The sequence below is a fragment of the Bombina bombina genome, chromosome 3 (assembly GCF_027579735.1).
Source record: "Bombina bombina isolate aBomBom1 chromosome 3, aBomBom1.pri, whole genome shotgun sequence".
NCBI classification, from domain to species: Eukaryota; Metazoa; Chordata; class Amphibia; order Anura; family Bombinatoridae; genus Bombina; species Bombina bombina.
In genome coordinates, this window is record NC_069501.1 from 403,401,036 (window position 1) to 403,428,441 (window position 27,406).

A 27,406-nucleotide genomic window follows, 5' to 3' on the forward strand; every position below is an offset into this window, starting at 1 on the left:
GACAGGGGTGCCCTCTTTCCCCCTTATTATTTGTACTCTCTATGGAAATTTTGGCAATCAAGCTTAGGGGCAGCTCGAAGGTGAGTGGTCTGCAGATTAACCAGACACAATACAAAGCCACATTGTTTGCAGACGACTTACTGCTTTCCCTTACCAACCCAACTAAATCCCTCCCTGCAGCTCGCCTAATTTTGGCCCAATACGGGAGAGCCTCAAACTACGCAATAAACTCCTCCAAATCGGAATTACTTCCAATGGAAATGTCTCCGGCAGAATGTAAACGATTGGAAGTTGATTATCCATATCAGATTCAAACCAAAACGTTAAAGTACTTTTATCACCTAACCTACATGACCTGTTCAAATATAACTATGAAAGATTTATACACTAATTCAACTTATTTATTGCATCTTGGCTCCCTAAATCAATTACTTGGATAGGAAGGATTAATGTGGTAAAAATGAATTTGTTACCTAAACTTTTATATATCTTCCAAACAGTCCCGTCCCTATCCCACTTCCTAATCACTTCCTCCCTACACTACAGTCCATCACTAACTCTTACATATGGCGTAAAAGACCACCAAGGATATCTAAAACAACACTATATCTGCATCCAACTAGGGAAGGGCTAGGTGTACCAAATCTCCAGAATTACAAAGATGCCACTATCCTTCAGAGGATTGTTGATTGGTGTTACCAGTCGGCAACTTCATCTAAAGCCTGGGTCTCCCTGGAACATGACTTAACGGGGATAGCCCAACTAGGGAGCTATTGTTGGCTTCCCCCTGAACACCGACCTTCTACAATCCAAAACTATCCCATTATAAAAAACTTTTCAGGTATGGTCTAGACAGATACAGAAAAACACCTCGTTCTCTAGTATCCCATCCCCTCTCACACCATCACTATCCAATCCTGACTTCTTGGTGGGGAATCCTCCACCAAACAATTTAAAACTAGACATCCATGGACTTCTCCCGGTCTATCTGTTGACGGAGGCAACAAAAATAATCCCAATGACACAAATGCAAAACTTGGAGAACGACTTCTTTGCTACCTGGCTAAGATATAATCAGCTGACACATTTTATCAACACTCATAAAAACAAACAGGATCTGGTGCGTACTTGCACTAGATTTGAACAACTCTGTAGTGCACCTCACCAACCAGCCCATACTATACCTCTTTTGTATGCTATTCTGAACTCACCTCCAACAGACCACCTTCCTTCTTACACACAAAAATGGCAAAAAGACCTTGCAGGGCAAGTATCAGTAGAGGAATGGAATAAAATTTTCCACAACATAGCCAAATCTTCTCACTCGGCCTCCCTGCTGGAAGTCAATTATAAACTCTTAATGAGATGGTATTTGACCCCGCAACGCCTACAAAACATCTTTCCCCTGACATCTAACAGATGCTGGAGGAAGTGCAACCAAGAGGGTTCCATGTACCATATTTGGTGGTCATGTCCTAGTATTCAGCCGTTTTGGTGCTCCATAACTAAGGAAATTAGCAAACTCCTAGGACGCGACATTCCTCTAGATCCAGTAGTTTTACTCTTCCATGATATTCCCAAAATGCAATCTAAGGCCCACACTAGGCTTCTACATATTGCATTGAATAGTGCTAAGCAAGTCATTCCTCGGAAATAGAAACAGGAGATTACTCCTACTACTGACGAGTGGCTTGCTCAGCTTTCGCTAAATATACGACTAGAGAGGTTTCATTACTTCTCCATTAACCAATTGGATTTCTATTGCGAGATTCTCTTCCTATGGGAATCCTGACTCCGCAGCTAATTACCAGGACGACGCAAGATAACCTAACACCCTTGATAGGGGTAAGCCCATACTGTAATTTTAATATCCCTCAGCGAAATTTATTTCACTTCACTCAGGAACACGTGTATTTGACCTCTTCTTTTCCTTCGTTTGTCTATGCTTCTTTTTCTTTATATCCTGCTAAACACTTGCAAAATACATATTGACACTTCTCTATGTAACCAATATTGATAATTGTTGTTTGATGGACTTTCTAGTCCATTTCGTATTGTATTATTTTGTTTAACCCACAACAAATGTAAGAACTGAAACACGGGGATTTCGATGATTGCCAACAGACTTATGTTGTGAGTGTTTTATTCTCTGCTTGTAAATGTTTGAAGTTATTTCAATAAAGCTTTTTCAAAAAAAAAGGTAGAATAATCCTTATAGTAACCATCTTGAAAGTTGGTACTCTTACATAACGATTCAAAATGTTTAGATCCAGAACTGGTCTGAATGAATTTTCTTTCTTTGGGACAATGAATAGATTTGAATAAAATCCCAGACCCTGTTCCTGAAATGGAACCGGCATGATTACCCCTGAAAGCTCCAGGTCTGAAACACACTTCAGGAAAGCCTGAGCCTTTACTGGATTTGCAGGGATGCGTGAGAGAAAATATCTTCTCGCAGGAGGTCTTACTCTGTATCCTATTCGATACCCCTGAGAGACAATAATCAGAATCCATTGATTTCGGACAGAATTTGTCCAAAAATCCTTGGAATGAGGGACGCAACTTCATGCGGACTTGGGTGCTGGCTTTGATTTCTTAAATGGCTTGAAGAAGGTGTCCAATTGGAAACAGATTCCTTGGGGGAAGGATTAGGTTTCTGTTCCTTAATTTGTCAAAAGGACGAAAGTGGTTAGAAGCTTTAGATTTACCTTTAGGTCTTTTATCCTGAGGCAAAAAAACATAATTTATGTAAGAACTTACCTGATAAATTCATTTCTTTCATATTAGCAAGAGTCCATGAGCTAGTGACGTATGGGATATACATTCCTACCAGGAGGGGCAAAGTTTCCCAAACCTCAAATGCCTATAAATACACCCCTCACCACACCCACAAATCAGTTTAACGAATAGCCAAGAAGTGGGGTGATAAGACAAAAGTGCGAAAGCATAAAAAATAAGGAATTGGAATAATTGTGCTTTATACAAAAAAATCATAACCACCACAAAAAGGGTGGGCCTCATGGACTCTTGCTAATATGAAAGAAATGAATTTATCAGGTAAGTTCTTACATAAATTATGTTTTCTTTCATGTAATTAGCAAGAGTCCATGAGCTAGTGACGTATGGGATAATGACTACCCAAGATGTGGATCTTCCACGCAAGAGTCACTAGAGAGGGAGGGATAAAATAAAGACAGCCAATTCCGTGGAAATTATCCACACCCAAAACAAAGTTCAAATCTTATAATGAAAAAAACTGAAATTATAAGCAGAAGAATCAAACTGAAACAGCTGCCTGAAGTATTTTTCTACCAAAAACTGCTTCAGAAGAAGAAAACACATCAAAATGGTAGAATTTAGTAAAAATATGCAAAGAAGATCAAGTTGCTGCTTTGCAAATCTGATAAACCGAAGCTTCATTCCTAAACGCCCAGGAAGTAGAAACTGACCTAGTAGAATGAGCTGTAATCCTTTGAGGCAGAGTTTTACCCGACTCGACATAAGCATGATGAATTAAAGATTTCAACCAAGATGCCAAAGAAATGGCAGAGGCCTTCTGACCTTTCCTAGAACTGGAAAAGATAACAAAAAGACTAGAAGTCTTTCGGAAATTCTTAGTAGCTTCAACATAATATTTCAAAGCTCTAACTACATCCAAAGAATGCAATGATCTCTCCTTAGAATTCTTAGGATTAGGACATAATGAAGGAACCACAATTTCTCTACTAATGTTGTTAGAATTCACAACCTTAGGTAAAAATTTAAAAGAAGTTCGCAACACCGCCTTATCCTGATGAAAAATCAGAAAAGGAGATTCACAAGAAAGAGCAGATAATTCAGAAACTCTTCTAGCAGAAGAGATGGCCAAAAGAAACAAAACTTTCCAAGAAAGTAATTTAATGTCCAGAAAATCCATAGGTTCAAAAGGAGGAGCTTGAAGAGCCCCCAGAACCAAATTCAAACTCCAAGGAGGAGAGATTGACTTAATAACAAGTTTTATACGAACCAAAGCTCGTACAAAACAATAAAAATCAGGAAAACTAGCAATCTTTCTGTGAAAAAGAACAGAAAGAGCAGAGATTTGTCCTTTCAAGGAACTTGCAGACAAACCTTTATCCAAACCATCCTGAAGAAACTGTAAAATTCTAGGAATTCTAAAAGAATGCCAAGAAAAAAGATGAGAAAAACACCAAAAAATGCAAGTCTTCCAGACTCGATAATATATCATCCTAGATACAGATTTACGAGCCTGCAACATAGTATTAATTACGGAGTCAGAGAAACCTCTATGACTGAGAATCAAGCGTTCAATCTCCATACCTTCAATTTAAGGATTTGAAATCCTGATGGAAAAAAAGGACCTTGTGATAGAAGGTCTGGACTTAACGGAAGAGTCCACGGATGGCAAGGAGCCATCCGGACAAGATCCGCATACCAAAACCTGTGAGGCCATGCTGGAGCCACCAGCAGAATAAACGAACGCTCCTTTAGAATTTTGGAAATCACTCTTGAAAGAAGAACTAGAGGCGGAAAGATATAGCAGGATGATATTTCCAAGGAAGTGACAATGCATCCACTGCTTCCGCCTGAGGATCCCTGGATCTGGACAGATACCTGGGAAGCTTCTTGTTTAGATGAGAAGCCATCAGATCTATTTCTGGAAGTCCCCATATTTGAACAATCTGAAGAAATACCTCTGGGTGAAGAGACCATTTGCCCGGATGTAGCATTTGACGACTGAGATAATCCGCTTCCCAATTATCTATACCTGGGATATGAACCGCAGAAATTAGACAGGAGCTGGATTTCGCCCATACAAGTATTCAGGATACTTCCTTTATAGCCAGAGGACTGAGAGTCCCTCTTGATGATTGACATATGCCACATTTGTGACATTGTCCGTCTGTAAACAAATGAACGACTTTCTCTTTAGAAGAGGCCACGACTGAAGAGCTCTGAAAATTGCACGGAGTTCCAAAATGTTGATTGGAAATCTCACCTCCTGAGATTCCCAAACCCCTTGTGCTGTCAGAAACCCACATACAGCTCCCCAACCTGTCAGACTTGCATCTGTTGAGATCACAGTCCAGGTTGGAAGAACAAAAGAAGCCCCCTGAACTAAACGATGGTGGTCTGTACCACGTCAGAGGGTGTCGAACAATCGGTTAAAAGATATTAAATGAGATATCTTTGTATAATCCTTGTACCACTGGTTCAGCATACAGAGCTGAAGAGGTCGCATGTGAAAATGAGCAAAGGGGAACACGTCCAATGCAGCAGTCATAAGAACCTAGAATTTCCATGCATAAAGCTACCGAAAGGAATGATTGAGACTGAAGGTTTCGATAAGCTGAAACCAAATTCAGACGTCTCTTGTCCGACAGAGACAGAGTCATGGACACTGAATCTATCTGGAAACCTAAAAAGGTTACTCTTGTCTGAGGAATCAACAAACTGATTGGTTAATTGATCCTCCAACCATGTTCTTGAAGAAACAACACTCATAAAAAGCTGGAAAGGATCTTTCCATTGAAAATGAGCAAAGGGAATTGAATCCAATGCTGTTAAAACTTCTATGCATATATAGCAACTGAAGGAAATAATAGAGACTAAAGGTACCGACAGACGGAACCCAATACAAATTGTCCCTTGTCCGATAGAGACAAAGACAGTGACATAAACCATCTGGAAAACCTAAAAAAAGGTGACCCTTACGTGAGGAATCAAGGACTTTTAAAAAAAAGATCTTCTAACTATGTCCTGAAGAGCAAGTGAATCATATGAGATTCCGCGTCCTCAGAAAATAATCTGAATGAAAACAGAAAAATGAAAATATGCATTTATTGTATCTAATGAAAACAAATAATGCTATCAATGACCATAAAAAGGCAAAATAGTTTGAATAAAACTCCAAACCCGGTTCCTAAAAAAAGAACTGGAAGAAATACCCCAGAAGATTCCAGGTCTGAGCAGCGCTTGAACCCCATGGGTGCCCAGCCATGCTTCAACAGTACCCAAAATATATAGGACAGAGACACACTTAAAGAAAGTGTTAGCCTTACTGGAATAAAATCAAAGAAATTTGGACAAAATAGAACCAAATAAATTTCAAAGAAGTCTAAACCTGCCCCTTACCAGCCAAGCTGGAATACGGCACATACATCGCAATATTAGGGAGCTGATTCGAACCCCACTTATAAACATGTTACTTGGGAAAGAACTCAGGAATTCGTTCCTTAATAAGAACAACCAAACTAGTATAAGCTTAAAGTTTTAGTCTTAGAACTCAATCTTGAAGCCCATAGTAACAGTTAAGAATTGAATCCAATTATAAAACAAATAATTGATTATCTTAGAACAAAAGAAATATGGATTTTCTTTTTTAAAAAAAATCACAAAATTCTTCTAGCTAAAATAGCTAAAGACATAGATTAACCCTCATTTGCGAATATATTCAATAAAATGAAGACACATATGAAATCATTAGCATGATAGTCCAGTTTAAAGGACCAGTCAAAACAGAGGACTTGCATAATCAATAAATGCAAAACAACAAGACAAATGCAACAGCACCTAGTCTAGTAAATGTTGTCCCTTTAACAATGCTAAAATAAAACATAATCTGATACTTGATCTTAAAGTAAACAGAAAAAATGAAGCAATTGCAATATCACAGGACCAAGAAAAGTACCTGAAACTAAATAATTTTCCATAAATAAGAGATACAACTATATAAAGGAAAATAAATATTATTTTGCTATAAATTGCTGGCAAAGAATATAGCTTAAAACCTTTGAAGAAGGAATAAAAGAGAATTCTCAGCCTATTCCATTCCCTAGTATGGGGAATTGGAAAGAAACCCTCTGAAATCACAGAAGAATAAAAAGGCAGAAATAGTGTCAGCTAGTCTTAAAGAACTAGTTACCTTAATATCCAAAATAATCAACACCTCTTCAACAAAGAACAAATGTACTTTAATAAAAAATTTATAAAAAAGTAGATCTGTTAGTGTCAATATCTGATGAAGAGAATTTCTGAAAGAGAAAAAAACATCATCAGAGAAGGATAAATCAGTATGTTGTTGGTCATTTGAAACTTCAATAATTAAAAAACAAGTGGAAAAGACCTAAAAATTGTATTAGAAGGCACAAAGTCAGACAAAGCCTTAATCAGAAAAAAATATTTCTTATAAATCTTCTAAACATTTCTTGTACTTAAGAATGGAAATGTATAAAGCATGAATACTAATGGAATCTGCATGTAAAAGTATATCATAATAACTTATTACAAACCATAGCTAAAGATAAACATTTATAACATTTAAAATAAATGAACTTAGCTTTGGTAGAACTGAAACTCAGTTAAGCATTTTTCCAGAAGTGGCTTCTGACTCAGGGTCAATCGTAGACTTCTTGCAATATGTAATAGAAAAAAACAACAAAGCCTAAATGCTTTTGGCGACAAAAATGACGCCACATCCGGAACGCCGACACTTTTGGCGCAAAAAAAACGTCAAAAAATGACGCAACTTCCGGCGACACGTATGACGCCGGAAACAGAAAAAAAAATTTGCGCCAAAAAAAATCCGCGCCAAGAATGACGCAATAAAATGAAGCATTTTCAGCCCCCGCAAGCCTAATAGCCCACAGGGAAAAAGTCAAATTTAAGGTAAGAGAAAAATTGATTAATTCATATGCATTATCCCAAATACGAAACTGACTGTCTGAAATAAGGAACGTTGAACATCCTGAGACAAGGCAAATAAATGTTTGAACACATATATTTAGAACTTTATATAAAAGTGCCCAACCATAGCTTAGAGTGTCACAGAAAATAAGACTTACTTATCCCAGGACACTCATCTACAAGTAGTAGAAAGCCAAACCAGTACTGAAACGAGAATCAGTAGAGGTAATGGTATATATAAAAGTATATCGTCGATCTGAAAAGGGAGGTAAGAGATGAATCTCTACGACCGATAACAGAGAACCTATGAAATAGACCCCGTAGAAGGAGATCATTGAATTCAAATAGGCAATACTCTCCTCACATCCCTCTGACATTCACTGCACGCTGAGAGGAAAACCGGGCTCCAACCTGCTGCGGAGCGCATATCAACGTAGAATCTAGCACAAACTTACTTCACCACCTCCATAGGAGGCAAAGTTTGTAAAACTGATTTGTGGGTGTGGTGAGGGGTGTATTTATAGGCATTTGAGGTTTGGGAAACTTTGCCCCTCCTGGTAGGAATGTATATCCCATACGTCACTAGCTCATGGACTCTTGATAATTACATGAAAGAAAACTCCCTTCCCCCCAGTGACAGTTGAAATAATCAAATCCAACTGAGAACCAAATAACTTATTACCTTGGAAAGAAAGAGATCGCAATCTAGACTTAGAAGTCATGTCAGCATTCCAAGATTTAAGCCACAAAGCTCTTCTAGCTAAAATAGCTAAAGACATAGAATTAACATCAATTTTGATATCAAAAATGGCATCACAAATAAAATGATTAGCATGTTGAAGCAAACCAACAATGCTAGAAAAATCAAAATCCAATTCTTGTTGCGCTAAATGTTCCAACCAAAAAGTTGATGCAGCTGCAACATCAGCAAAAGAAATTGCAGGCCTGAGAAGATGACCAGAATATAAATAGGCTTTCCTTAGATAAGATTCAAGTTTCCTATCTAAAGGATCTTTGCAAGAAGTACTATCTTCCATAGGAATAGTAGTACGTTTAGCAAGAGTAGAGATAGCCCCATCAACTTTGGGGACCTTTTCCCAAAACTCCAATGCAACTGCTGGCAAATGATACAATTTTTTTAAACCTTGAAGAAGGAATAAAAGATGTACCAGGCCTATTCCATTCCTTAGAAATCATATCAGAAATAGCATCAGGAACTGGAAAAACTTCTGGAGTAACCACAGGAGGTTTATAAACATAATTTAAACGTTTACTAGTTTAATATCAAGAGGACTAGTTTCCTCAATATCCTTAATTTCCTCAATATCCAATGTAATCAACACTTCTTTAAACAAAGATATAAATAAATAAGTAGATTTGTCAGTGTCAATATCTGAGGAAGGATCTTCTGAATCAGATAGATCCTTATCAGGAGGAGGATAATTCAGTATGTTGTCGGTCATTTGAAATTTTATCAACTTTTTGAGAAGTTTTAAAAGACCTTTTAATTTTATTAAAAGGCGGGTTGGCAGACAGAGCCTTCTGAATAGAAACAGCAATAAAATCTTTTAAATTCACAGGTATATCTTGTGCATTAGATGTTGAAGGAACAACAACAACAGTCAATGCACTATTACTGATTGACACATTCTTTGCATGTAAAAGCTTATGACAACTATTACAAACCACAGCTGGAGAAATAATCTCCACAAATTTTCAACAAATGCACTTAGCTTTGGTAGAACTGTTATCAGGCAGCAGGGTTCCAACAGTGATTTCTAAGACAGGATCAGGTTGAGACATTTTTTTTTGGCGCTAACATCTGTAAATGACACTCGCGTCAATGAAGACGCAACCTTGTGAAAGGACTCGGAGTCGACTAAGACACCGGAAAACATAATTTATGTAAGAACTTACCTGATAAATTCATTTCTTTCATATTAGCAAGAGTCCATGAGCTAGTGACGTATGGGATATACATTCCTACCAGGAAGGGCAAAGTTTCCCAAACCTTAAAATGCCTATAAATACACCCCTCACCACACCCACAATTCAGTTTAACGAATAGCCAAGAAGTGGGGTGATAAGAAAAAAGTGCGAAAGCATATAAAATAAGGAATTGGAATAATTGTGCTTTATACAAAAAAATCAAAACCACCACAAAAAAGGGCGGGCCTCATGGACTCTTGCTAATATGAAAGAAATGAATTTATCAGGTAAGTTCTTACATAAATTATGTTTTCTTTCATGTAATTAGCAAGAGTCCATGAGCTAGTGACGTATGGGATAATGATTACCCAAGATGTGGATCTTTCCACACAAGAGTCACTAGAGAGGGAGGGATAAAATAAAGACAGCCAATTCCTGCTGAAAATAATCCACACCCAGAATAAAATTTAATGAAAAAACATAAGCAGAAGATTCAAACTGAAACCACTGCCTGAAGTACGTTTCTACCAAAAACTGCTTCAGAAGAAGAAAACACATCAAAATGGTAGAATTTAGTAAAAGTATGCAAAGAGGACCAAGTTGCTGTTTTGCAAATCTGATCAACCGAAGCTTCATTCTTAAACGCCCAGGAAGTAGAAACTGACCTAGTAGAATGAGCTGTAATCCTTTGAGGCGGAGTGTTACCCGACTCAACATAGGCATGATGAAATAAAGAATTCAACCAAGATGCCAAAGAAATGGCAGAAGCTTTCTGGTCTTTTCTAGAACCGGAAAAGATGACAAATAGACTAGAAGTCTTTCGGAAAGACTTAGTAGCTTCAACATAATATTACAAAGCTCTAACAGCATCCAAAGAATGCAATGATTTCTCCTTAGAATTCATAGAATTAGGACATAATGAAGGAACCACAATTTCTCTACTAATGTTGTTAGAATTCACAACCTTAGGTAAAAAATTCAAAAGAAGATCGCAGCACCGCCTTATCCTGATGCAAAATCAGAAAAGGAGACTCACAAAAAAAGAGTAGATAATTCAGAGACTCTTCTGGCAGAAGAGATGGCCAAAAGAAACAAAACTTTCCAAGAAAGTTATATAACGACCAAAGAATGCATGGGTTCAAAAGGAGGAGCTTGAAGAGCCCCCAGAACCAAATTCAAACTCCAAGGAGGAGAAATTGACTTAATGACAAGTTTTATACGAACCAAAGGTTGTACAAAACAATGAATATCAGGAAGATTAGCAATCCTTCTGTGAAAAAGAACAGAAAGAGCAGAGATTTGTCTTACAAGAAACTTGCGGACAAACCTTTATCTAAACCATCCTGAATAAATATAAGTCTTCCAGACTCTATAATATATCTCTCAAGATACAGATTTACGAGCCTGTCACATAGTATCAATCACAGAGTCAGAGAAACCTCTTTGACCAAGAATAGAGCGTTCAAACTCCACACCTTAAAACTAAGGTTTTGAGATCCTGATGGAAAAAAGAACCTTGAGACAGAAAGACTGGTCGTAACGGAAGAGTCCACAGCCGGCAAGAGGCCATCCGGACAAGATCCGCATACCAAAACCTGTGAGGCCATGCTGGAGCTACCAGCAGGACAAACGAGCATTCCTTTAGAATATTGGAGAATACCCTTGGAAGAAGAACTAGAGGCGGAAAGATATAGTCAGGATGACACTTGTAAGGAAGAGATAATGCATCCACTGCCTCCGCCCGAGGATCCCGGGATCCGGACAGATACCAGGGAAGTTTCTTGTTTAGATGAGAAGCCATCAGATCTATTTCTGGGAGTTCCCACATTTGAACAATCTGAGGAAATACCTCTGGGTGAAGACCATTCGCCCAGGTGCAACGTTTGGCGACTGAGATAATCCGCTTTCCAATTGTCCATACCTGGGATATGAACCGCAGAGATTAGACAGGAGCTGGATTCCGCCCAAACCAAAATTCGAGATACTTCTTTCATAGCCAGAGGACTGTGAGTCCCTCCTTGATGATTGATGTATGCCACAGTTGTGACATTGTCTATCTGAAAACAAATGAACAACTCTCTCTTCAAAAGAGGCCAAGACTGAAGAGCTCTAAAAATTGCACGGAGTTCCAAAATATTGATCGGAAATCTCACCTCCTGAGATTCCCAAACCCCTTGTGCCGTCAGATACCCCCACACAGCTCCCCAACCTGTAAGACTTGCATCTGTTGAGATTATAGTCCAGGTCGGAAGAACAAGAAGCCCCCTGAACTAAACGATGGTGATCTGTCCACCATGTCAGAGAGTGTTGTATAATCGGTTTAAAGATATTAATTGAGATATCTTTGAGTAATCCCTGCACCATTGGTTCAGCATACAGAGCTGAAGAGGTCGCATGTGAAAATGAGCAAAGGAGATCGCATCTGATGCGGCAGTCCTAAGACCTAAAATTTCCATGCATAAGGCTACCAAAGGGAATGATTGTGACTGAAGGTTTTGACAAGCTGATATCAATGTTAAACTTCTCTTGTCTGACAAGGACAGAGTCATAGACACTGAATCTATCTAGGAACCTAAAAAGGTTACCCTTGTCTGAGGAATCAATGAACTGATTGGTAAATTGATCCTCCAACCATGAACTTGAAGAAACAACACAAGTCGATTCGTAAGAGATTCTTCGAAAATGAGAAGACTGAGCAAGTACCCAGATATCGTCCAATAAGGAAATACCAAAACCCTGTTCTCTGATTACAGAAAGAAGGGCACCGAGAACCAAAAAAATTCTTGGAACTGAGGCTAGGCCAAACGGTAGAGCCACAAAACTGGTAATGCTTGTCTAAAAAGAGAATCTCAGACACTAAAAGTGATCTGGATGAATCGGAATATGCAGATACACATCCTGTAAATCTATTGTAGGCATATAATGCCCTTGCTAAACAAAAGGCAGGATAGTCCTACAGTAACCTTGATAGATCCGGAACTGGTCTGAAGGAATTGACCTTCTTTGGTACAATGAAGAGATAAAATAAAACCCCAGCCCCTGTTCCAGAACTGGAACTGGCATAATTACTCCAGCCAACTCTAGATCTGAAACACATTTCAGAAAAGCTGAGCCTTTGCTGTGTTAACTGGGACACGGGAAAGAAAAAAATCTCTTAGGAGGAGGCCTTAATTGAAGCCAATTCTGTACCTTTCTGAAACAATGTTCTGAAACCAGAGATTGAGAACGGAATTGATCCAAATATCTTTGAAGAAAACGTAATCTGCCCCATACCAGCTGAGCTGGAATAAGGTCCGCACCTTCATGGGTACTTAGGAGCTGGCTATAGGTTTTCTATAAGGCTTGGATATATTCCAAACTGGAAATAGTTTCCAAACTGATACCTTTCCTGAGGATGAAGGATCAGGCTTTTGTTCCTTATTATGAGGAAAGGAACGAAAATGATTATCAGACCTAAATTTACCTTAGATTTTTTATCCTTTGGTAAAAAAGTTCCCTTCCTTCCAGAAACAGAGATAATAATTTATTACCCTGGAAAGAAAGGGAAAGCAAAGGTGACTTAGAAGACATATCAGCATTCCAAGTTTAATCCATAAAGCTTTTCTAGCTAAAAAAGCTAGAGACATATACCTGACATCAACTCTAATGATATCAAAAGATGGTATCACCAATAAAATTATTAGCATGTTATAGAATAATAATAATGCTATAAAATTATGATCTGTTACTTGTTGCGCTAAAGCTTCTAACCAAAAAGTTGAGGCTGCAGCAACATCCGCTAAAAATATTGCAGGTCTAAGAAGATTACCTGAACATAAGTAAGCTTTTCTTAGAAAGGATTCAATTTTCCTATCTAAAGGATCCTTAAATGAAGTACTATCTGCCGTAGAAATAGTAGCACATTTAGCAGGATTAGTGACAGCCCCATAACCTTAGGGATTTTGTCCCCAAAAAAACTCTAATCTGTCAGATGGCACAGGATATAATTGCTTAAACGTTTAGAAGGAGTAAAAGAATTACCCAAATTATTCCATTCCCTGGAAATTACTTCAGAAATAGCATCAGGGAGATTAAACACTTCTGGAATAACTACAGGAGATTTAAAAACCTTATTTAAACGTTTAGATTTAGTATCAAGAGGACCAGAATCCTCTATTTCTAATGCAATTAATACTTCTTTAAATAAAGAACGAATAAATTCCATCTTGAACAAATACAAAGATTTATCAGCATCAACCTCTGAGACAGAAACCTCTGAACCAGAAGAACCATTATCAGTATCAGAATGATGATGTTCATTTAAAAATTCATCTGAAAAAAGAGAAGTTTTAAAAGACTTATGTAAACTAGAAGGAGAAATAACAGACATAGCCTTCTTAATGGATTTAAAAAATAAAATCTCTTATGTTTATCAGGAACACTCTGAAAATTAGATGTTGACGGAACAGCAACAGGTAATGTAACAGTACTAAAGGAAATTTTATCTGCATTAATAAGTTTGTCATGACATGCAATACAAACAACAGCTGGAAAAACAGATACCAAAAATTATAGCAGATACACTTAGCTTGGTAGCTCCAGCACTAGACAGCGATTTTCCTGTAGTATCATCTGACTCAGATGCAACGTGAGACATCTTGCAATACGTAAGAGAAAAAACAACATATAAAGCAAAATTGATCAAATTCCTTAAATGACAGTTTCAGGAATGGGAAAAAATGCCAAAGAACAAGCTTCTAGCAACCAGAAGCAATGAAAAAATAAGACTTAAATAATGTGGAGACAAAAGCGACGCCCTTATTTTTTAGCGCCAAATAAGACGCCCACATTATTTGGCGCCTAAATGCTTTTGGCGCCAAAAAAATGACGCCACATCCGGAACGCCAACATTTTTGGCGCAAAATAACGTCAAAAAAATGACGCAACTTCCGGCGACACGTATGACGCCGGAAACGGAAAAGAATTTTTGCGCCAAAAAAGTCCGCGCCAAGAATGACGCAATAAAATGAAGCATTTTCAGCCCCCGCGAGCCTAACAGCCCACAGGGAAAAAAAGAGTCAAATTTTGAATGTAATAAAAAATGATTAATTCAAATGCATTATCCCAAATATGAAACTGACTGTCTGAAAAATAAGGAAAGTTGAACATTCTGAGTCAAGGCAAATAAATGTTTGTTTATAAAGTTCTAAATATATGTATTCAAAGTGCCCAACCATAGCTTAGAGTGTCACAGAAAATAAGATTTACTTACCCCAGGACACTCATCTACATGTTTGTAGAAAGCCAAACCAGTACTGAAACGAGAATCAGCAGAGGTAATGGTATATATAAGAGTATATCGTCGATCTGAAAAGGGAGGTAAGAGATGAATCTCTACGACCGATAACAGAGAACCTATGAAATAGACCCCGTAGAAGGAGATCACTGCATTCAAATAGGCAATACTCTCCTCACATCCCTCTGACATTCACTGCACGCTGAGAGGAAAACCGGGCTCCAACTTGCTGCGGAGCGCATATCAACGTAGAATCTAGCACAAACTTACTTCACCACCTCCATCGGAGGCAAAGTTTGTAAAACTGAATTGTGGGTGTGGTGAGGGGTGTATTTATAGGCATTTTAAGGTTTGGGAAACTTTGCCCCTCCTGGTAGGAATGTATATCCCATACGTCACTAGCTCATGGACTCTTGCTAATTACATGAAAGAAATGACGAATTTGCGTCATCGAACATAACTACGCGCCAAAAATGACACAATATACTTAGTCTTTTTGCACCCTCGCAAGCCTAATTCTGCCCGCGAATTTAAAATGAGTCAATTGAAAAAAGACTATACCCCAGGTAAGAAATAAATTTATCCTAAAAATGCATTTCCCAGATATGAAACTGACAGTCTGCAAAAGGAAATTAACTGAAACCTGAATCATGGCAAATATAAGTACAATACATATATTTAGAACTTTAAATAAATACATAAAGTGCCAAACCATAACTGAGAGTGTGTTAAGTAATGAAAACATACTTACCAAAAGACACCCATCCACATATAGCAGATAGTCAAACCAGTACTGAAACGGTTATCAGTAGAGGTAATGGAATATGAGAGTATATCGTCAATCTGAAAAAGGGAGGTAGGAGATGAATCTCTTTGACCGATAACAGAAAACCTACGAAATAGATCTCCCGTGAGGAAAACCATTGCATTCAATAGGTGATACCCCCTTCACATCCCTCTGACATTCACTGTACTCAGAGGAATCAGGCTTCAAAATGCTGAGAAGCGCATATCAACGTAGAAATCTTAGCACAAACTTCACCACCTCCATAGGAGGCAAAGTTTGTAAAACTGAATTGTGGGTGTGGGGTGTATTTATAGGCATTTTGAGGTTTGGGAAACTTTGCCCCTACTAATAGGATTGTATATCCCATACGTCACTAGCTCATGGACTCTTGCCAATTACATGAAATAAATAGTACTATATTCAACAAATCCTTAATGAATTGACATTTAGGCATAGAAAAATCAGTTTCTTGTTTTCCCAGTTCTAATACTGAAGATATACCAGCTTCATGGGGAATTGTTGTATACAGACCAACGACATAAAGTGTAAAAAGAATGTCAGATTCTTCACTTTGTATATTACTTAGTTGTTCAAGAAAATTACCAGTGTCTTTTAAATAAGATTTTTGAACTGAAGCTAGGGGATTTAAAATTTTATCTAAGAAGGTTATGTTGGAAAAAACTAACTCAGTACTGGCCACAATGAGTCTGCCCGGGGGTTTAATAAGGCTCTTATGTACCTTAGGCAATGTATAAAATACAGGGGTGATAAGGGTTTTTTTTTTTTTTTTTTTAATAGAAAGGTTGCAAGATCTTTAGCGATGACATGATTCTCAACAGCTTTGTTAATTACACTTTGTATTTCATTCTGTACATCAGCTAGTAGGTCACCATCCAAAATGTGGTAAACTCCACCATCTGATAATTGGGCCAGAATTTCTTGTACGTAATATTCCTCGTCAAGGACTAAACAGAGGCTCCCATGTCGGCATTTTTAATCGCAATTCATTTATTTTCAGAAAGATCTTTTAATGTTTGTTTTTCAGCACTCCACCGTCCAGACTATAAATGTCAAAGGAGCATTTGTTCAGAATGCATTAAAACCTTTTTTTATATTTCTCATTATTTGCCATAATTGTTGGTCTCAATCGGATTCTTAAACCCCTAGGGATCCGTCATACTCTAAAGTACTCTCCTAGTGTTGTGCTATGCAGCTCATATCATAGCAATTTCTTTTTTGCTTTTTCCAAATCTTTAGGCACATTCATTTTAGAAGTACCTCTGAGAAAAAAAACCTTGAGCCCCTGGCTAGAGCTGTAATCAGTGACGCATCGACATCCGTGTAGGAGAAAACATCAATTTCTTCATCTGTCACTTCCATAGTGAATTGTGCAGGGATCCTAGCAGGTAAGTATATACAAAACACAATGTAGGATCCAGCACAGGTAGAGGAGTTTTAGAAAAGTTTGCCAAGAATTTGTCTTTCTGGGGTGTCCATACATCAGAGAGTCCTGCACACCTCTCATGCGTAGAACAAAATCCAAGAGGGAGACGTCAGCACCACCACTTATCAAGGTATAGTTTTTATAATCGGTAATAATCCTGTACCACCACTAGATGGTGATAGAGAAATATGAAATGTATATGTTAAAAAAGAATGAACAGGTGAAATAATTAAATGAGACACAGGTGCTATATAAGGGATTGAATGATAGTAATCTATAGAATGACTAAGGGTCAGATGGGCCCGAAACGTTGCTATTTTCTGTCTTCATGTCACTGTAAATAAAGACTATACCTTGATAAGTTGGTGGTGCTGACGCCTCCCTCTTGGATTTTGTTCATGCATGAGAGGTGTGCAGGACCCTCCTCAGGAATATGAATATATATATATATTCCTGAGGAAGGGTGAATGCCCTGAAACGTCACGCATTAAAGTTTGCGGTGTCTTAAATCCAGAGAGTGCATATATATTTTACAAAAGCTATTGTAAATCTCCTATCTTATGTACTGATTGCAATGTCCATTCCTTATATTGTAACTAAATTGTAATTGAGAATCATTTATTTTAAAAAAAAAAAGTGGGAATAAAAAAAAAAGTTAACAGCTTTAAAAAAAAAAAAAAAAAAAAAAAGAAGAAGAAGATACAGTAGGCTTACCTTATTGGCTTATACTTGGTATCTTCTTCTTCATCAGTATCACTGCGAATGGTAATAACACTCACTGGCGGACTAGGTGTATCTGGAATAACAATAGGCTGGCGCTGCTCTTGGATTGGAAGGAGTGGATTATAGGAAGGCGTGGCATGAAGAGGGCTACTTCCCACCAACGAGTAGACTTGAGAAGGGATGATATCCAGAGCAGAGAGTGTCCTATTCAAGAAAATACACCAACATACATCACACTCCACAACATAAGCTAAAGCAAAATAAAAAAATTAAACACAACACTAACATGCAATTCCCCTGTCAAATTATACAGGGGACACTAATTTCAATATAAAAAAAAAATGCAGGCCTTTGATTATTATATGTGGATGTTCACAGATCATAGCACTGACAATCTAATCAGATTAAGAAAGGGAAGGGCCATTTAAACGCAGGCAGCAAAATAAACAAAACACTGAGTGCTAAAGACACTTAAAGGGATAGTAAAGTCCAAATTAAACTCTCATGATTCAGGTAGGGCATGTCATTTTAAACAACTTTCTAATTTTATCATCAAATTTGCTTTGTTCTCTTCTTATTCTTAGTTGAAGGCTAATACTAGGTAGGCTCATTTGCTAATTTCTAAGACATACTTATTTGCTGCTTAAAGTCCTTGGCAAAGGGGTTTGAATACTTGGGACATTTTGAGGTAAAATATCTTTCTTTTTTACATAGAGATGTTTAGGTGATATTTTCTAGTCAGCATTTTTTACAGCTATGCTGCATCACTTTCAAGTGTTTCAACATGTGGGTATCATGGCCCTTTAAGCATATGTCCAGCTTCCACATCACCAGTATATGAATAGTATTTTTGAAAAGCAGTTGATAACATTTATTTTAGTAACCACTAATGAGAGTCAACACCCTCCCTTCATATAATGTGTATTGTCCAGTTGATTTTGCATGTTTAAGTTGTATAGGAGAAACTAAGCATCTAAAAAGGGCTATACAATCTGCTTTTTTGTGGGAAAATTTTCAAGTAGAAAATAAAACTTCTGATCATTTTCTTCATCCACTACATACATAGGTGTGTTACTATAGTTGAACATTGTGAAATCAGAACAACTTTAGTTAGGCGAAAAAAAATCCTTTGCTGATATTTGTTAATCTTCCACTTAAAAGGGACAGGAAAATCCCAAATTTTCTTTCATGATTTGGATAGAACATACGATTTTAAACAACTTTCCAATTTACTTCTATTACCAAATTTGCTTCATTCTCTTATCTTTTGCTGAAAGAACATCAATACACTACTGGCAGATAGCCAAATACATCTAGATGGCCAATCACAAGAGACAAATTTGTGCAGGCACCAATTCATCTTCACCTATGTGCATATTATTTTTCAACAAAGGATACCAAGAGAATAAAGCACATTTGAAAAAAGCGCATTTAAAAGTCTATTAATATTATATGCTCTATCTGAATCATGCAAGTTTAATTTTTAATTTCCTATCCCATTAAAAACATTGTTTAACAGTGCTCCTTTGGTAAAAACAAAGTAAATATAAAAAGAAAGATTGTAAAAAAAAAAAAAAATGCAAATACTTTTTCTTTCCTAAGATATGGTGAGTCCACGGCTTGAGTAATTACTGTTGGGAATATCACTCCTGGCCAGCAGGAGGCGGCAAAGAGCACCATAGTTAAAGGGACACTAGACAATTTTTTTCTTTCATGATTCAGATAGAGCATGCAATTTTAAGCAACTTTAATTTATTCCCATTATCAAATTTTCTTTATTCTCTTGCTCAGCAAATCAGCATGGACAACCTAGGTTGTTCACCAAAAATGGTCCGGCATCGAAACTTACATTCTTGCTTTACAAATAAAGATAGCAAGAGAATGAAGAAAAATTGATAATAGGGGTAAAATTAAAAACATAATTTATGCTTACCTGATAAATTTATTTCTCTTGTAGTGTGTTCAGTCCACGGGTCATCCATTACTTATGGGATATACTCTCCTTCCCAACAGGAAGTTGCAAGAGGATCACCCAAGCAGAGCTGCTATATAGCTCCTCCCCTCACATGTCATATCCAGTCATTCGACCGAAACAAGACGAGAAAGGAGAAACTATAAGGTGCAGTGGTGACTGGAGTTATAATTTTAAAATTTAGAACCTGCCTTAAAAAAAGACAGGGCGGGCCGTGGACTGAACACACTACAAGAGAAATAAATTTATCAGGTAAGCATAAATTATGTTTTCTCTTGTTAAGTGTGTTCAGTCCACGGGTCATCCATTACTTATGGGATACCAATACCAAAGCTAAGTACACGGATGATGGGAGGGACAAGGCAGGAACATGAAACAGAAGGAACCACTGCCTGTAGAACCTTTCTCCCAAAAACAGCCTCCGAAGAAGCGAAAGTGTCAAATCTGTAAAATTTGGAAAAAGTATGAAGTGAAGACCAAGTTGCAGCCTTGCAAATCTGTTCAACAGAGGCCTCATTCTTAAAGGCCCAGGTGGAAGCCACAGCTCTAGTGGAATGAGCTGTAATTCTTTCAGGAGGCTGCTGTCCAGCAGTCTCATAGGCTAAACGTATTATGCTACGAAGACAAAAGGAGAGAGAGGTAGCCGAAGCCTTTTGACCTCTCCTCTGTCCAGAGTAAACGACAAACAGAGAAGAAGTTTGTCTAAAATCCTTAGTTGCCTGTAAGTAGAACTTCAGAGCACGGACCACGTCTAGATTATGCAAAAGACGTTCCTTCTTTGAAGAAGGATTAGGACATAATGATGGAACAACAATCTCTTGATTGATATTCCTGTTAGAAACAACCTTAGGTAAAAACCCAGGTTTAGTACGCAGAACTACCTTATCTGAATGAAAGATCAGATAAGGAGAATCACAATGTAAGGCAGATAACTCAGATACTCTTCGAGCCGAGGAAATAGCCATCAAAAACAAAACTTTCCAAGATAAAAGCTTAATATCAATGGAATGAAGGGGTTCAAACGGAACACCCTGAAGAACTTTAAGAACCAAGTTTAAGCTCCACGGAGGAGCAACAGCTTTAAACACAGGCTTAATTCTAGCCAAAGCCTGACAAAAGGCCTGGACGTCTGGATGCTCCGCCAGACGTTTGTGTAAAAGAATAGACAGAGCTGAAATCTGTCCTTTTAGCGAACTAGCGGATAAACCCTTTTCTAAACCCTCTTGTAGAAAAGCTAATATCCTAGGAATCCTAACCTTACTCCATGAGTAACTCTTGGATTCGCACCTATTTACGCCATATCTTATGGTAAATTTTTCTTGACACAGGTTTCCGAGCCTGTATTAATGTATCAATAACCGAATCCGAAAACCCACGCTTTGATAGAATCAAGCGTTCAATTTCCAGGCAGTCAGCCTCAGAGAAATTAGGTTTGGATGGTTGAAAGGACCCTGAATTAGAAGGTCCTGCCTCAGAGGAAGAGACCATGGTGGACAGGACGACATATCCACTAGGTCTGCATACCAGGTCCTGCGTGGCCACGCAGGCGCTATCAGAATTACCGATGCCCTCTCCTGTTTGATCCTGGCAATCAGCCGAGGTAGCAATGGAAATGGTGGAAACACATAAGCTATGTTGAAAACCCAAGGGGCTGCTAATGCATCTACCAGCACCGCTCCCGGGTCCCTGGACCTGGATCCGTAACAAGGAAGCTTCGCATTCTGGCGAGATGCCATGAGATCCAGATCCGGTTTGCCCCAACGACGAATCAGTTGAGCAAATACCTCCGGGTGAAGTTCCCACTCTCCCGGATGAAAAGTCTGGCGACTTAGGAAATCCGCCTCCCAGTTCTCTACGCCTGGGATGTGAATCGCTGACAGGTGGCAAGAGTGAGACTCTGCCCAGCGAATTATCTTCGAGACTTCCAACATCGCTAGGGAACTCCTGGTTCCCCCTTGATGATTGATGTAAGCCACAGTCGTGATATTGTCCGACTGAAATCTGATGAACCTCAGCTTTGCTAACTGAGGCCAAGCCAAAAGAGCATTGAATATTGCTCTTAATTCTAGAATGTTTATTGGGAGGAGTTTCTCCTCCTGAGTCCACGATCCCTGAGCCTTCAGGGAATTCCAGACTGCTCCCCAGCCTAGAAGGCTGGCATCCGTTGTTACAATCGTCCAATCTGGCCTGCGAAAGGTCATTCCTTTGGACAGATGAACCGGTGACAACCACCAGAGAAGCGAATCTCTGGTCTCCTGGTCCAGATTTAGCAAAGGGGACAGATCTGAGTAATCCCCGTTCCATTGACTGAGCATGCATAGTTGCAGCAGTCTGAGATGCAGGCGCGCAAATGGCACTATGTCCGTTGCCGCTACCATTAAGCCGATTACCTCCATGCATTGAGCTACCGATGGGCTTGGAATGGAATGAAGGACACGGCAAGCATTGAGAATCTTTGATAACCTGGACTCCGTCAGGTAAATCTTCATCTCTACAGAATCTATAAGAGTCCATAGAAAAGGAACCCGTGTGAGTGGTAACAGAGAACTCTTTTCCACGTTCACTTTCCACCCATGCGACCTCAGAAATGCTAGAACTATCTCTGTATGAGACTTTGCATTCTGAAAATTTGACGCTTGTATCAGAATGTCGTCTAGGTACGGAGCCACCGCTATGCCTCGTGGCCTTAGTACCGCCAGAAGTGAGCCCAGAACCTTCGTAAAAATTCTCGGGGCCGTGGCTAACCCGAAGGGAAGAGCCACAAACTGGTAATGCCTGTCTAGAAAGGCAAACCTCAGGTACCGATAATGATCTTTGTGAATCGGTATATGAAGGTAAGCATCCTTTAAGTCCACCGTGGTCATATATTGACCCTCTTGGATCATGGGTAGGATGGTTCGAATGGTTTCCATCTTGAACGATGGTACCCTTAGGAATTTGTTTAAGATCTTTAAGTCCAAGATTGGTCTGAAGGTTCCCTCTTTTTTGGGAACCACAAATAGATTTGAGTAAAATCCTTGTCCCTGTTCCGATCGCGGAACCGAGTGGATCACCCCCCTGATTAAGAGGTCTTGTACACATTGTAGAAATGCCTCTCTCTTTACTAGGTTTGTCGATAACCTCGAAAGATGGAACCTCCCTTGTGGAGGAGAGGATTTGAAATCCAGAAGGTATCCCTGAGATATAATCTTTAACGTCCAGGGATCCTGCACATCTCTTGCCCAAGCCTGGGCAAAGAGAGAAAGTCTGCCCCCCACTAAATCCGTCTCTGGATAGGGGGCCCTGACTTCATGCTGTCTTAGGGGCGGGAGTAGGCTTTCTGGCCTGCTTGCCCTTGTTCCATGACTGGTTGCCTTTCCAACCCTGTCTGTAACGAGCAGTAGTTCCTTCCTGTTTTGGAGCGGAGGAAGTTGATGCTGCTCCTGCCTTGAAATTACGAAAGGCACGAAAATTAGACTGTTTGGCCTTTGGTTTGGCCCTGTCCTGAGGAAGGGCGTGGCCCTTACCTCCCGTAATGTCAGCAATAATTTCCTTCAAGCAGGGCCCGAATAAGGTCTGCCCTTTGAAAGGAATGTTAAGTAGTTTAGACTTGGAAGTTACATCCGCTGACCAGGATTTAAGCCAGAGCGCTCTGCGCGCCTGTATGGCGAATCCGGAATTTTTAGCCGTAAGTTTGGTTAGATGTACTACGGCATCTGAAACAAACGCATTAGCTTGCTTAAGGGTTCTAACTTTGCTCAAGGCCTCATCCAACGGCTCTGTGCGAATCGCCTCTTCCAGAGACTCAAACCAGAATGCCGCTGCAGCCGTGACAGGCGCAATGCATGCAAGAGGCTGCAATATAAAACCCTGTTGAACAAACATTTTCTTAAGATAACCCTCTAATTTTTTTATCCATTGGATCTGAGAAAGCACAGCTATCCTCCACCGGGATAGTGGTACACTTGGCTAACGTAGAAACTGCTCCCTCCACCTTAGGGACCGTCTGCCATAAGTCTCGTGTGGTGGCGTCTATAGGGAACATTTTTCTAAATATCGGGGGAGGGGAAAAAGGCACACCGGGTCTATCCCACTCCTTACTGATAATTTCTGTAAGTCTTTTTGGTATAGAAAAAACGTCAGTACACACCGGTACCGCATAGTATCTATCCAACCTACACAATTTCTCTGGAATTGCCACCGTGTCGCAATCATTCAGAGCCGCTAATACCTCCCCTAGTAACACACGGAGGTTCTCAAGCTAAAATTTAAAATTTGAAATTTCTGAATCCGGTCTCCCCGAATCAGAACCGTCACCGACAGAATGAAGCTCACCGTCCTCATGTTCTGCAAGTTGTGACGCAGTATCAGACATGGCTCTCGTGTCATCAGCGCGCTCTGTCCTTAACCCAGAGCTATCGCGTTTGCCCCTTAATTCGGGCATATTATATAATACTTCTTTCATAACATTAGCCATATCATGTAAAGTTATTTGTAAGGGCCTAGATGTACTAGGTGTCTCAATCCTACGCATCTCCCGAGCGGGAGACGCAGGTACTGACACGTGAGGAGAGTTAGGCGGCATAACTTCCCCCTCGTTGTCTGGTGATAGCTTCTTTATCGGTACAGATTGACTTTTATTCAAAGCAATATCAATACAATTGGTACACATCGTTCTATTGGGCTCCACATTGGCTTTTGAACATGATGAATACAGTTTCCTCTGAATCAGACATGTTTAAAACAGACTTAGCAATGAAAATAACAAGCTTGGAAATCACTTTCAATAAGTTTTACAAGCAATATAAAAAACGCTGCAGCGCTTCAAAAGTACAGATATAATTAAACAATTCTTAACAAGAAGTGTACTATTAGCAGAGGATTGCACCCATTTGCAAAGGATGATTAACCCCTCGATACCCAAAACGGATAAAACAGATATCAATTAAGATTTAACGCTTTTAATCACAGTCAGCACACTGTCACAGATCTGCTGTGACTGATTACCTCCCCCACAAATGAAATTTGCAGACCCCTGAGCTCTCTAGAGACGTCCTGGATCAAGGAGGAAGAAGCAGAAAGACTGTGCAATAATTTTAACTGCGCAACAAGGCGCTAAAACAAGGGCCCTCCCACTCCAATCACAACAGTGGGAGCCCTGATATAACTGTTTCCATGCAGAAAAATATGTTAGCCATGTGGAAAAAATCATGCCCAAAGCGATTTATCACCAAAGTACCTCACAAAAAACGAACAACATGCCAGTAAACGTTTTATTGAAAAACAACATTTTTCAATGTCATGCAAAGCTATCACTAAGCCTGCTACCAGTCGCTACCACTGCAGAGAAGGCTTAAGTATTATTTCAGTGTTAACAGTATTTTCTCAGTAAAATTCTAGTCCCTAGAATATAACTCGACTGCGCATACATTTATCAGCCTGATACCAGTTGCTACTACTGCATTTAAGGCTGTACTTACATCATACGGTAACAGCAGTATTTTCTTAGTCAATTCCATTCCCAGAAAATAAAGTACCGCACATACCTCATTTGCGGAGGACCCCGCATGCTATTCCCAGTCTGAAGTTACCCCACTCCTCAGAATGTCGAGAACAGCCAGTGGATCTTAGTTACGTCTGCTAAGATCATAGATAAAAAACGCAGGCAGTTTCTTCTTCCAAATACTGCCTGAGATAGAAAAACAGCACACTCCGGTGCCATTTAAAATAACAAACCTTTGATTGAAGAATAGTTAATAGTTAATAGTTAAGTAAAAACTCCAGCTCCTCTCGCGACCTCCTTCTTTGTTGAGGGTTGCAAGAGAATGACTGGATATGACATGTGAGGGGAGGAGCTATATAGCAGCTCTGCTTGGGTGATCCTCTTGCAACTTCCTGTTGGGAAGGAGAATATATCCCATAAGTAATGGATGACCCGTGGACTGAACACACTTAACAAGAGAAAAGTTGATTAAAATTGCATGCTCTATCTGAATCACTAAAGAAAACATTTGGGTTCAGTGTCCCTTTGAACTGCTAAGTATCACTCCCTTACCAACAACCCCCAGTCATTCTCTTTGCCTTCGGTGCATGGAGGAGGTGAAGTTTAGGTGTCTGAAGAAAAATTTTGATTTAATCTACAAGCAAGTTTAGGAGTATAGCCTTATTCCGCATCATTCCTTGCAGTCAGTAGTGGTGGCTTTAAAGCAGTTAGGAACTTCTAAAGAGGTGCTTACTGCGTTTTCCTAACAATTGCTGCCCTAGTTTAGAAAGCCAGAGTTGGCTACTCTGTTCTTTCATTTTCAAAGGTCTCTGTGAAGAACTGTCTCTTCTCATACTTTGTAAGTGTCTACATGCCAGACAGCGGAGCAGGTAAGTGCTTTCTTCCAGTTGGGGAGACTATGCACTTAAATTAAAAGACACTGCTTTTTTTATAGGGACATAGATAATCCTGTTGTATGGGTTACACTGGGGCATGAAGCAGGCACTGTATCATGTCTGAGACTAACATTTAAACTCTTTTAAAAAGAAAGGGTAAAATGTTTTTATTAGGCTTTATTTTCTGTCACATATTTACTTGATAAAACAAAACAAGTTTAAACTGAAAGTAAGGCTGTATTTTCTATTTCAGCAGCTTATTCACTTCCCCTCTCCTTTAAAATAAAATGATGCAACATTTTAAACTGTCAGGTTTGAAGAAAAAAAAACACGGTTATTTCTGGTACTTAGTATACCAGGAAGCTATTTTTAGTGCCTCTCTGTGTAGTAGTAGTAATTTGAAAGTCAGAGAACATAACGGCAGTTGCAGTCACATGACCGGCTTTACTTCATAATGTTTCTGAAGAAAAAAAAATGTTTTCTCCATTTCTGGGGGATCCAGTCTTAATTTGTAGAGGTAAGGCACCCCAATAATTGAGGTGTGGGGTTTCCTGAGGGGTATTTTAGAAGTTTATTTGATGTTTATTAAATGTTTTTTCTTAACTTTTCTCACATAATTTTAGATCGATCCTAATTTAGGATAAAATTTAAAGTGTATTTTTTCCTTAAGTTATTTTAATTGAATATTAAAATCTTTCAAACTTATCTGTACAAGTTTATTTACAGTTTCACAACATGTCTGATATGGAGCAAGAGCCTCATTGCTTATTATGTTTACATGCACAAATTGCAGGTCCTATGCAATTTTGTTCTTTATGTGTCAAGAAAACCTTGCAAAATAAAGGTAAAATGTTTGAGCCTGATGTCTCTCAGGATAATGCTGTTAAAACAAATACCTCAGCTTTCTCCTGCTACGTCCCAAGCCTCAATGGTGTCAGATGAAGTGCCCTGCGGTTCCTCTATAAATCCTAGTGGAGTTTCTTTTAAAGCAGGTATCTTCAGCGGTACCTGCAGCATTAGCTGCTATTCCCAGATTAAAGGGAAAACGCAACAGGAAATCTAGAAATTCTGAAAGTAAGGTGTCTATCCTCAGTTCTGCTTCCCAAGTTGCCCTTTCTCATAAGTCTGATGAGGAAGATACATTGGTACTTTCTGAGGGTGAAATCTCAGATGCAGACAGTACAATTCCTTTTTCAGAAACTGAGGTGGTATCCTTCAGATTTAAGCTTGAAC

General features: G+C 39.0%; 1 protein-coding gene across 4 annotated transcripts in view; it reads right to left on the reverse strand.

Moving 5' to 3' along the window:
- HIPK1 (homeodomain interacting protein kinase 1) overlaps positions 1-27,406 on the reverse strand; it is a 271,891-nt gene that overhangs the window by 47,302 nt on the left and 197,183 nt on the right. For all 4 annotated transcript variants that reach the window (XM_053706570.1, XM_053706571.1, XM_053706572.1 and 1 more), the window contains one exon: positions 17,836-18,048. In XM_053706570.1, coding sequence (XP_053562545.1) covers positions 17,836-18,048 — 213 coding nt within the window. The remainder of the gene's footprint in view (positions 1-17,835; positions 18,049-27,406) is intronic.